Source organism: Chiloscyllium plagiosum, unplaced genomic scaffold (genome assembly GCF_037043375.1).
Source record: "Chiloscyllium plagiosum isolate Xiang-an unplaced genomic scaffold, Cpla_swu_hap1 HiC_scaffold_1, whole genome shotgun sequence".
Taxonomy (NCBI): Eukaryota; Metazoa; Chordata; class Chondrichthyes; order Orectolobiformes; family Hemiscylliidae; genus Chiloscyllium; species Chiloscyllium plagiosum.
In genome coordinates, this window is record NW_028270139.1 from 122,443,322 (window position 1) to 122,456,271 (window position 12,950).

Below are 12,950 nucleotides of genomic sequence, written 5' to 3' on the forward strand. Positions count from 1 at the left end.
CCAATCTCCAAAAATACAACCACTTTCATTTAGAAAGCATCTCACCACTACCTTCTCAAGGGCAGCAGATACATGGGAACAACACCACTTGCAAGTGCCACTCCATGCCTAAACCATCCTGGCTGGGAAATTTATTGCAATCCTTTCACTGTCGCTGGGTCAAAATCTTGAGCTCCCTCCTCAGGGCATTGTCTACTAACATCACACGGACTGCAGCAGTTCAAGAAGGCATCTCGTTACCACCTTCTCAAGGGGCAACTTGAAGTGGGCAAAAAAATGCTGATTCAGCCAGTGAAGCCTAACTCCCACGAGTCAGTTGCAATAATGATAATAAAAGTAAAAGGCTTTGAGCTTGAGAAGCGTCTGAGAGGTCGTGTTGAAGGAAGTCTAGCCAAAGATGGTCTGTGAAGGACAGGTGAGCCAGGTGTGAGCTTGTGTATGTGTGCGTGGCTTTTGACCCCGGTCGGGCTGTCCAATCGGAAAGCGCCGTGTTGGCTCTAGCCTCTTTCCCGACATGCTCAGGGCGCTGGCTCTCGGCCTGAGGAAAGATGGCGGCGCTGGTGACAGTTACCGGCAGCTTGCTCGTGCTGGCCATCGGCGGGGCCGGGGTGGCCGCCGAGCTGCCCAACCGACGGTTCGAGTACAAGTACAGCTTCAAGGGGCCGCACCTGGTGCACGGCGACGGCAGTATCCCCTTTTGGATACACACGGGCAGTAAGTGGTCGCCGGCGGCAAGGGTTTTTTTTTTGTTTTCATTTATTATTTTATTCCTCTTTCCCCTCCCCCCGGGGGCGAAGGTGACCCTGCCGGCGGGAGCAGGTCGGCACCCGGTCCGGTGTCAGTCACTACCACCGCCGCCGCCGCTTGCTGCACGCACGTCATTCACAGCTGTCCCTTCTCCATCTGCAGCAAGCTGTCAGCAGCTGGGGATGACAGTGGAGATGGGAGAAGGCTGTGAGAGAGACTCAGAGCGGGCAGGAATCTGTGCGCGTTACACCCACTTCAGAAGAGTACGAGCCACTTTGAATGAAAGAACTACAACGTATTTTGTCGCCCCTGCCCCTTTTTCTTTTATTGGAACGATTCCTTTACCCCTGTCTAAACTTGCACGGAGTTAATTACTAGTGTTACTTCTTTATGGTGGGCTGGAGCTCCAGTTTTGTGCATGCATGCGTGCTTTTGTATCCCTCGTTAAAATTTTTAAAACGTCTGCTCAGGTCCGTTATCCAGCGACTCGAGCGCATTTTTAAAGTATTTTCATATCTCTGCTGCCTCGCCAGATTTTTGACAGCATTGTTCGGGGTGTTTTCAAACGTCAAATCCTGCTGTGTAAGGATTGTGATGTACTGATTCTGGTGTGGAATTAAATCGGTATGGCATAAAAAATTTATGGTTAGTTTTTGAAACAAGTATGAAATTAAATTTAATTGAGACAATTATAAGCGAATGGTGAAGTTAATTAAATTATGGGATTCAGAAATGTATGTAGGAACACAGTTATCTTGTTTGCAGAAAGATTATACTTGCATTGGAAGCAGAACAGTGAAAGTCAATAAGAAGCTTAAATAGAAAGGTCTATGTTCTTGGAGTTTAGAAGAATAAGAATGTGTCGGATAATGTGTTTGGTTTTTAGATTAGATTAGATTACATTACATTACAGTGTGGAAACAGGCCCTTCGGCCCAACAAGTCCACACCGACCCGCCGAAGCGTAACTCACCCATACCCCTACATTTACCCTTTACCTAACACTACAGGCAATTTAGCATGGCCAATTCACCTGACCTGCACATCTTTGGACTGTGGGAGGAAACCGGAGCACCCGGAGGAAACCCACGCAGACACGGGGGGAACGTGCAAATTGGGAACATGGTCACACTAGAATGGAAGGCGGTGGTTAAGTTTGCCTTTAAGCCCCCCCCAAAACCCTTGGAAAATTCCATCACACAAGTCCCAATTCCCCACACATTCATTTGAGACTTTGAATCCATGAGGACCTCTCCTCCAATTACAGATTCTATTTCTCCCAATCTTGCTAATCCTCCAGAGACTGTATCTTTAAAGCTGATCCTTTGAGCAATTTATTTTGGAAGGGGATACTCAAGGCAGTCTGTTATAGTGGGAGTCAACAAACTCTGGATGTATTCAAACATCAATGTGTATTGTTGATGACTTGCTATTGCAGGGGATGAGGGAAATTCATCCACCTGATGAAAAAAAATCCCAGCTTTCTACACGAGCTAGTTAATGACTTATGTCAAGAAGGTGAAAAACATGTTATAACTCTGTTTTAATCATCTAGACAGTGACAAAATAAATGAATGTTGTACGCTAGGTATTAAAAGGTGTGGTGTACTGAATATAAATTGACAGAAGTCTGAAATCGTCCAGTAAAATTGCATTTAATTTGTTAATTAAATTGTCTATGGAAACTTGATGCAAACGAGGCCATTGAGTACAGCCAGAACATAGACAAATAAGAAAATAGAGTTGCCAATATATTTAATCACATAGTGATGATACGACCAGAAATTTGAGTCAATGAGATTTTGATATCTTGATGCTTCTTTGTATTCCTTTCGGATGACAAGTCTGGATTTTCTGCTACACATATAGTGTGCACTCATGGATATTATTGGGTCTTAGTTGAAACTTTATTGCTGGAACAGCACAGCAGGTCAGGCAGCATCCAGGGAACAGGAGATTCGACGTTTCGGGCACAGGCCCTTCTTCAGGAATGAGCAGAGAGTGTTCAGCAGGAGAAGATATTCAAATAGGCATTTCTAATGTAAGGTCATTGGTCTAAAAAAACTCTTTCCTGTTAAGTATTTCCAATATTTTATTTTTGACTCAAATAGCCATCTAGGTTTCTGATGTTGGATTGCATGGGAGTATACTGGCAGATCAGGGATGGGAGATTTTGAATGAGATAGATCTTAACTTGCTGGAATAATAAATAGGTGAAAACCGATCAGGAGAGGAGCAAAACTGATTGCTGACTCAGCATTACCTGCTATCTGTCAAGTCTACCGCCAAATAATGGGAGCTGAAAATTACTCAGACGGAGCAGAGATAATAATGCAATTGAAAGAAGTCACTAATTACACAAGTAAACAGAAGTGAAGTGGGTAAGTGAAGTGTTGCAAAAATCCAACTCTACCTTCCTTTGGCAGTTACATGCAAAAAGAGAGAAACCTATAAAAACTTACTTGGAAAAGAGTTTTTGTAAGAGATTTAACATTATGATCATTCTGTGCTGGAGTAGAGGTGCTTACAATAAGAGAGGAGGCTTTACCTCTGATGGAACCCTTGCTGTCACTTTTGTTTCCTCCTCTTCCAGTAAGAAATGTGGCCACATTTCCTGAGTTTTCACATCATTCCCTACCTCTGTCTAAAGTACAAAGTTAAAAATCACACAACACCAGGCTATAGTCCAACAGGTTTAATTGGAAGCACACTAGCTTTCGGAGCGACGCTCCTTCAGGTGATTGTGGAGGGCTGGATCGTAACACAGAATTTATAGCAAAAATTTGCAGTGTGATGTAACTGAAATTATACATTGAAGAATTGATTGTCTGTTAAGCCTTTCATCTGTTAGAATACAGTAATTGTTTCACTTCTTTCATGTGAAAATCACAAAACCCTTTTTTTTTCAAGTTGCATTCTCGGGTTAGATGTTAACAATGGTGATAGCTAGACAATATGTTGAAGGTGTTGGCCCGCTGTGTTCTCTGTCTATGACCTGATGTTTAGATAAGAGTTTTGCATAAATTCATGCAGTTTTTGAGCTCTGAGTTCTACATGAATGTATGCAGTTTTTGAGCAAAGTGCAATGTAACTCTGCAAGTACAAAAAAATTCACCACATAAAATATGTGTGTGCATGTGGGTCTTTGTCTGTGTGTGTGTGTCTGTCCGGGGTGGGGGTTGTGAGAAAGTTTATGTGTGTAGTGAGAGCAGAGTGTCTTAAGTCTGTGAGGGGGTGCATGTGTGGGAGTGTGTGTGTCTATAAGGGTGTGTATGGGTGTCTGTGTGTCTACCTGTGTGTCTACCTGTGTGTCTGTGTGTGTGTCTGTGTGTGTGTCTGTGTGTGTGTCTGTGTGTGTGTCTGTGTGTGTGTCTGTGTGTGTGTGTCTGTGTGTGTGTCTGTGTGTGTGTGTCTGTGTGTGTGTGTCTGTGTGTGTGTGTCTGTGTGTGTGTGTCTGTGTGTGTGTGTCTGTGTGTGTGTGTCTGTGTGTGTGTGTCTGTGTGTCTGTGTGTCTGTGTGTCTGTGTGTCTGTGTGTCTGTGTGTCTGTGTGTCTGTGTGTCTGTGTGTCTGTGTGTCTGTGTGTGTGTCTACGTGTGTGTGTCTACGTGTGTGTGTCTACGTGTGTGTGTCTACGTGTACGTAGTGCAATGGTAATCACCTGTACTGTGACATGAACCCACGGTCCCGGTTGAGGCCCTCCCTATGGGTACCGAACTTAGCTATCAGCCTCTGCTCGGCCACTTTCCTCTGCTGCCTATCCCGAAGTCCACCTTGGAGGATGGTCACCCGAAGGTCCGAGGCTGAATGTCCTGGACCACTGAAGTGTTACCCAACTGGGAGGGAACCCTCCTGTCTGTTGATTGTTGTGCGGTGCCCATTCATCCGTTGTCGTAGCCTTTGCTCAGTTTCCCCAATGTACCATGCCTCCGGGCATCCTTGCCTGCAACGTTGGCTGAGTCACATGAGTACTTGCCATGTACAAGGTGGGAGGTGTTCCCACGTGTAATGGTGGTATCTATGTCCACAATCTGACACGTCTTGCAGCGTCCACTGTGACGGAGTTGTCCTGAGAGCCGAGCAGTTTGCTACGAACAATGATCTGTTTGAGGTTTGGCGGTTGTTTAAAGGCAAGTAGTGGAGGTATGGGGAAGGTCTTGGTGAGGTGCTCATCCTCATTGATAATGTGTTGCAGGTCACGAAGAACATGGCGTAATTTTTCAGCCCCTGGGAAGTACTGAACAACGAAGGGTACCCTGTCAGTTGCAGCCCGTGTCTGTCTCCTGAGGAGGTCATTACGGTTCCTTGCTGTGGCACATTGGAACTGGCGGTCGATGAGTTGAGCATCGTACCTCGTTCTTGTGAGGGCATCCTTGAGTACTTCCAGGTGTCCGTCACGTTCCTCCACATCTGAGCAGATCCGGTGTATGCGTAGGGCTTGTCCATAGGGAATGGCTGTTTTAATATGTTTTGGGTGGAAGCTGGAGAAGTGTAGCATTGAGGTTGTCTGTGGGTTTGCGGTAGAGTGTGGTGCTGAGGTGTCCGTCCTTGATGGAGACGCACGTATCCAAGAATGAGACAGACAGTCGAGAGTAGTCCATGGTGAGTTTGATGGTGGGATGAAACTTGTTGATGTCACTGTGTAGTTTTATCAGTGACTCCTCGCCATGGGTCCAGAAGAAGAAAATGTCATCAATGTACCTGGTGTACAATGTCGGTTGGAGATCCTGCATAGAGAAGAAATCTTGTGCGAACCTGTGCATAAAAATGTTGGCATATTGGGGTGCAAATTTGGTCCCCATGGCTGTTCTGTGTCTGGATGAAGAATTGGTTGTCAAAGGTGAAGACGTTATGATCGAGGGTAAAGCGGATAAGTTGTAGGATGGTGTTTGGAGACTGGCGGTTGTTGGTGTTGAGTACTGAGGCTGTTGCTGCGATGCTGTCCTTGTGGGGGATGCTGGTGTAGAGTGTGGAAACATCCATTGTGACAAGGAATGTTCCCAGTTCGACTGGTCCATGAGTAAGAAATCCTTAGTGTCGCGACAGAAGCTGGAGATCCCCTGTACAATAGGTTTCAAGATGCCTTCCACATAGCCAGAGAGATTCTCACATAGGGTCCCATTTCCCAACACGATGGGACGTCCCGGTGTGTTGGCTTTGTGTACCTTTGGAAGGCAGTAGACGCCGCCTACATGAGAAGTACATGGGATGAGGGCGCGTAGGGAACTTTGAAGGACTGGATCCAAATTTCTGATCAGTGTGTTTAATTTACGGGTATGTTCTTTGGTCGGATCAGCTGGTAGTTGCCTGTAGTGTTCCTGGTTGTTCAGGTGTCGGTACACTTCCTTGCAGTAATCTGTACTATTCTGAATGACAACGGCTCCTCCTTTATCTGCTGGTTTGATGACAATGTTGTGATTGGTTTTGAGAGCCTGGATGGCATTGCGTTGGGAACGGGTGATGTTTTGCTCTACCTTATGGGTATGGCTGATGAATCTGGCATTTATATATTTCCTGACAGTTTGAGCATACATGTCAAGTCCAGGGCAGCGGCCCTCCAGTGGGGTCCATGTTGACACCTTCTTTGGTCGCTCCTCTACAGATCCCTGTGATGACTGTTCTAGTTCATCAGTGGGATCACTGCCGGCACCTTGAAAGAATTCCCGGAGTCTCATTCGTCTGATGAACTCCTCTGTGTCTGCTGCCTGAACCAACGGGTCCATTTTGGTGGTGGGGCTAAAGTAGTGTTTCAGTCCTGAGTTCTGTTGAGGAGATTAACAATGGGAAAGATTTCTACTTTGTAAAGGGGCCCAAGTATCATGTGGCTGCAGCAACTTTACACAGGATACCAGAATTAAATTCTTTGGAGGGCTGTAGAGTTGAAGAAGATTGCAAAGATACATATGAATGTGGAGAAGAGCAGAGTTCGGTCACTCTATCCCTTGAGTCAGTACACTATTCAATAAAATCATGGTAATGGCCTAAGTGCTGGAAAGTTAGATTAGAATAGTTAGGTGGTTGTTTTTGACATGTGCAGACTCAGTAGGCCAAAGGGTCTTTTTCCGTGTTGTCAATTTTATATGACTCTAACCCTTAACCTCTGAGCTGTTCTTATAGTCACAGCTAGTCCAATTTACATTTGATCAATGGTACCCTTAGGCAGTGGTTGCAGCCGTGGTAAATCTATGGAATATTAGGGGAGGTAGTTACACTATTTTTTTATTGAAGATGGCCATGTCTGATTTTTCTGTGCAAGATATGCATCAGTGTCCATGTCTATTACCACAAGCTGGGCAGCCATAGGTTCGCACCTTCCTTTGGCCTCACAATGAAGGGAGGGGTCATTGAAGTATCTGAAAATTGGTGTGTGTAGGACATTGTTTGGATTTCCTGTAGTTGAGATGACTCCACAACAACTTGTGTTTGTGCCAGCTATGACTTCTGCCATTGGAGATCTTTTTCCATCCAATCTCCAATTACAAGACTCTTTATTACCACATTCTACATTAAAGCTTGATGTCAATAGAAGCATTCAGATTTGGAATTCAAGTCTTTTTGCTTATTGGCCTGTAGTTGAAATGAGGTGGTGGCATTTGGTGAATCTGGCAGAAGTCAAATGATTCAGTATTTGACTATTTTCACTGTTGACTATTTTGGTTCAATTTTTTTAATTGATCTGTTCAGATGTACTATGATATCCTCCAGAATATATGGACTTGAACCCAGGTTTTTTAGCCCACAGGTATTGACATTGCTACTGTACCACAAGATCCATACTGTTTTGTTTTATATTTTTGATTGTAATGAGGTTGTTTCATGGTAGTTATCTTAATTTCATCATTCAACGGGGGTGACCATTACCAAAACCAGTATTTATTACCATCATTAATTGCAAAGGTGTAGTGAGTCTTTGTTTTATTAAACTGAGATTGTTAGATCATTTCAGAATTTAATTAAGTGACAACTATGTTAACATGGGCTTGAAGCAGCATATGGCAAGATCAAGAAAGGACTCCATTTTTATTCTCTAAAGGACATTGGTAAACATATGATTATCATTACTGTTAATAGTTTTTATTTAAGTAATTGAATTTAAATTCCTTAACTGCCATTGTACGATTTAAAATCTTGTGCTTGTGGGTAGTTGGCATTTATCTTAATGTGATGTGTGGAAATAAATTGTGCTCAGCAAATATGGAAGACTTTTTTTTGTTGAAAGACTACTCATCTTCCCTAGATTTTTGACAGCCAACTGACATTGTGTTTCTGGTACTAATCCACAAATGACTGAGTTTAGTATTTTTACTTGCACAGCTTAGTAGGATTGAAATTTGAACCTCTGGTTTCTTAGTCCAATGTCCAATATTGTGATCACTACCTTTGCCCATCAGACGTCACTATGGATCAAGCATTAAAACTGCGAGGAGTCTGTCATTATTAGTTTGGAGTGTTTATTTTAAATCCATAAAAATTTCACCCTTGCTACAAGACATTGACTGTAACTTTACCTTTTAGACAAGAATGTTAATCAAATCTGGCTATCTTAAACTAGGCATTGTGTAAGCTGTTTTATACAAGTTATTATTTTATAAGTAAATTGATGCAAGTGCTGAATTAGCATGATAGCATGCTGACTATTCAATGATTTCACGCACTGCTGTCTTCCCATGCTGCAAGTGGCCTTTTTTTCCATATAACCCTGAGTTTGCACATAAGATTCACAATTAAACTGTTGTTCAATTTGCTTGTCTTCAATATTTATTTTACAACTTATTTTTAAACCACCAAGTCCAACTTTCCCTTGGTTTGTTTACAGTGCAGTACTGTGGTAATCTTTGATTTTGGCCTTGACTTTTGATCTATACAAGGCATTTAAGAGAGCATTGGATGACTTTTTTTTGTTCAAATAATTTGCAAGAGAATGAGGAAAAAGCAGGAAATTGGCACTAGATAAAGATGCTCATTTAACAAGTGGGGCCTGGCCGAATGGCCATCTATACCATACCAAACACTGACTATGTGAAATTGTCGCTGTCATTAAATTCTCAGCTGGCTGCCAAAAACCAGATGCATGGCTATGTTAAGGAATTAATAATATGGTTTTGATTACCAACCTGATTGAAACTGCACAAATGAAAATCCAGCACAAACTCAGTACTGAGGTTGCCAGTGTGGAAACAATAGATTAGATTCCCTACAGTGTGGAAACAGGCCATTTGGCCCAACAAGTGCAAACCGACCCTCCAAAGAGTAACCCACCCAGATCCATTGCCCTTTTGACTAATGCACCTAACACCGTGGGCAATTTAGCATGGCCACTCCACCTGACCTGCACATCTTTGGATTGTGGGAGGAAACTGGACCACCCAGTGGAAACCCACGTAGACACAGAATGTGCAAACTCCACACATACTTTTGGTGGATAATGCAGAAAACTCTTTTCGCTTGAAATGTGTTTTTTCTTATTCGTGAAGATTAGTTTATGGCAGTAATTCCTCGCGTTATCACCCAGGAACGCAAATTTATACAGTGAGGTATGTAACTTGCCAACATACCAACAAATACAAAAAAATCATGACATCGGAATACTTGCTTTTCTATATACTATGCCTCAGTCCGTAGTTGATTTAAATCTAAAGGTCTGGAGTGCAATGTAGAATTCCTTTGGAGATTTCATTTTGAAATAGTAATGTGTGACTATTCCTAGCAACTCTTAAACTCTAATTTTCCAATGTTTTTATTGTCATCCAATAATTTTTGAATTGAGTAGATTAGATTAGATTACTTAGTGTGGAAACAGGCCCTTCGGCCCAACGAGTCCACTCCGACCTGCCGAAGCGCAACCCATCCAGACCCATTCCCGTATATTTACCTCTTCATTTAACACTAGGGGCAATTTAGCATGGCCAATTCACCTAACCTGCACATTTGTGTTGTGGGAGAAAACCGGAGCACCCGGAGGAAACCCACGCAGACACGGGGAGAATGTGCAAGCTCCACACAGTCAGTCACCTGAGGCGGAAATTGAACCCGGGTCTCTGGTGCTGCGAGGCAAATGTGACTCGCATTCACAGTGTAGAAATTTAGTGGTTGAAATGTATAACTTTGAATTAACTCTGTTCAACTGTGCATCATAACATGTCAAGAGATTATTTTGCAAAGAATTGACGATCATGCTTTATTCTCCAGTCTTCACAAATCATTTTGCCTGTTTAACCTGAAAAAGAATTCGGTTATCAATTCTTAATTTTTAACTTTTTTGAGATTGTGCTACTTGTTACAATAACTGTAACAGTTCAACTGTGCCTAATCTGATAAAATTGAATAGCAAGTTTGCTGAAGTTTGTGTGAAAAACTTTATGCAGGTACAATGGCAGTAATGTTAATTTTCGAGCAGAAGCAGCTTGATTATATCTGGATGTTTCAAGTCTTGTTGTGAAAACTCCATTTGCTACTCGAAGACCTGAACACATTTTTACAATTGAGAAATATGTTCCTTCTCAACTGTGTTGGTTTATGAGAAGAAAAACACTAGCTGTTGTGTAGCCAACTAACAAGTCATTGAGATGTACTAATCTGAATTGGTATTTATTGACTTGGTATTGGTAGGTTTGTATATGTTATACTCGGTAAGAATATGACATTCTTGCAAATTTTCTTGCACTTGTCAGAACAATTTACAAAAATTGAAGTGGAGAACCGGCATTTATTCTGTACAAGAAGAGACTGCTGATTGGTGGCAAATGGACTCTACCAATCAGTACCTTGCTTTTGTACAGTATAAATATTTGTTTACCCCTTTAGTTGGTGTTTTGCAAATTATCCTGATGAATCCAACGCACGAACTGTTGATAGTGCTTTTTTTTTTAAAACACTAATCCTGTTCTGTAACACCAAATGTTGATTAGAAAAATTAAGTCATTTAAATTTCAAAGACCTTTACGTGGGAGTAGTGGTATAATGGATGTATTCCAGCATCAATGATCTAGGCTTGTGTTCCAAAGAAATCCATTGAAATTCCACCATGGTAGTTTGAGATTTTGAATGCCTGAAAGTTATGTATTTGGCAAAAGTAAGCAACTGCAAAACAATATTTTACAAACAAACTGATTCACTGATTTTTTTTTTAACTGTCCTATATCTGACACACTAACACAAAATTTTCAGTTTAAAGTTCCCTTGTAAGCAACTGTTAGATATATAATACTATCTTTTATTCAGCCTACTTTATCACAATTGATATTTGGGTGCCTAGTGAGGTAAAACAACAATCTTGTGGTTTTCAAAGCAATAACTTGTCACTCATCAGGGCCAGACTCTGGAATAGGGATTATCATCCTCTGTTAAGGGATTTTCCATCTCACGGTGAGTTCATCTTGAACAGGAGTACAATGTGCTTCTCGCGCAACACTTCTAAATCTACCACCTAAAAGGAATGGGGGTGTGGAATTTGTCTGTACACCCCATGTCTACTTGGGTTTCCTCTCACAGTCCAAAGATGTGCAGGTTAGGTGGATTGGTCATGCTAAATTGTCCTGAAGGCAAAAAATCCTGGAAATCACAGCGAGTCAGACTGTACCCACGGAAAGAGAGCAAATTAATGTTTTGAGTCCAGATGACTTGCTAAATTGTCCATATTGGTAAAAACAATGACTGCAGATGCTGGAAACCAGATTCTGGATCAGTGGTGCTGGAAGAGCACAGCAATTCAGGCAGCATCCGAGGAGCTTCGAAATCGACGTTTCGGGCAAAAGCCCTTCATCAGGAATAAAGGCAGAGAGCCTGAAGCGTGGAGAGAGAAGCTAGAGGAGGGTGGGGGTGGCGATAGAGTAGCATAGAGTACAATAGGTCAGTGGGGGAGGAGATGAAGGTGATAGGTCAGGGAGGAGTGGATAGGTGAAAAAGGAGCTGGGCAGGTCGGACAAGTCCGGACAAGTTAAGGGGACAGTTTTGCTGGAGGTTAGAAACTATGATGAGGTGGGGGAAGGGGAAATGAGGAAGCTGTTGAAATCCACATTGATGCCCTGGGGTTGAAGTGTTCCGAGGCGGAAGATGAGGCGTTCTTCTTCCATGCGTCTGGTGGTGCGGGAGCGGTGGTGGAGGAGGCCCAGCACCTCCATATCCTCGGCAGGGTGGGAGGGGGAGTTGAAATGTAGAGCCACGGGGCGGTTTGGTTGATTGGTGCGGGTGTCTCTGAGATGTTCCCTAAAGCGCTCTGCTAGAAGGCGCCCAGTCTCCCCAATGTAGAGGAGACCGCATCGGGAGCAACGGATACAATAAATGATATTAGTGGATGTGCAGGTAAAACTTTGATGGATGTGGAAGACTCCTTTAGGGCCTTGGATGGAGGTGAGGGAGGAGGTGTGGGCACAGGTTTTACAGTTCCTGCGGTGGCAGGGGAAAGTGCCAGGATGGGAGGGTGGGTCGTAGGGGGGGCGTGGACCTGACCAGGTAGTCACGGAGGGAACGGTCTTTGCGGAAGGCGGAGAGGGGTGGGGAGGGAAATATATCCCTGGTGGTGGGGTCTGTTTGGAGGTGGCGGAAATGTCGGCGGATGATTTGGTTTATGCGAAGGTTGGAAGGGTGGAAGGTGAGCACCAGGGGCGTTCTGTCCTTGTTGCGGTTGGAGGGGTTGGGTCTGAGGGCGGAGGTGCGGGATGTAGACGAGATGCGTTGGAGGGCATCTTTAACCACGTGGGAAGGGAAATTGGGGTCTCTAAAGAAGGAGGCCATCTGGTGTGTTCTATGGTGGAACTGCTCCTCCTGGGAGCAGATACGGCGGAGGCGGAGGAATTGGGAATACGGAATGGCATTTTTGCAAGAGGTAGGGTGGGAAGAGGTGTAATCCAGGTAGCTGTGAGAGTCAGTGGGTTTGTAAAAAATATCAGTGTCAAGTCGGTCGTCACTGATGGAGATGGAGAGGTCCAGGAAGGGGAGGGAGGTGTCAGAGATGGTCCAGGTAAATTTAAGGTCAGGGTGGAATGTGTTGGTGAAGTTGATGAATTGCTCAACCTCCTCGCGGGAGCACGAGGTGGCGCCAATGCAGTCATCAATGTAGCGGAGGAAGAGGTGAGGAGTGGTGCCGGTGTAATTACGGAAGATCAACTACTCTACGTAGCCAACAAAGAGACAGGCATAGCTGGGGCCCATACGTGTGCCCATGGCTACCCCTTTGGTCTGGAGGAAGTGGGAGGATTCAAAGGAGA

General features: G+C 43.7%; 1 protein-coding gene across 1 annotated transcript in view; it reads left to right on the forward strand.

The window, feature by feature from the left end:
* Positions 1-540: 540 nt before the first annotated feature.
* Positions 541-12,950, forward strand: part of lman1 (lectin, mannose-binding, 1) — a 66,434-nt gene continuing 54,024 nt past the window's right edge. The window contains exon 1 of the mRNA XM_043680460.2: positions 541-714. Within this exon, the coding sequence (XP_043536395.1) occupies positions 549-714 (166 nt within the window). The 5' untranslated portion in view covers positions 541-548. The remainder of the gene's footprint in view (positions 715-12,950) is intronic.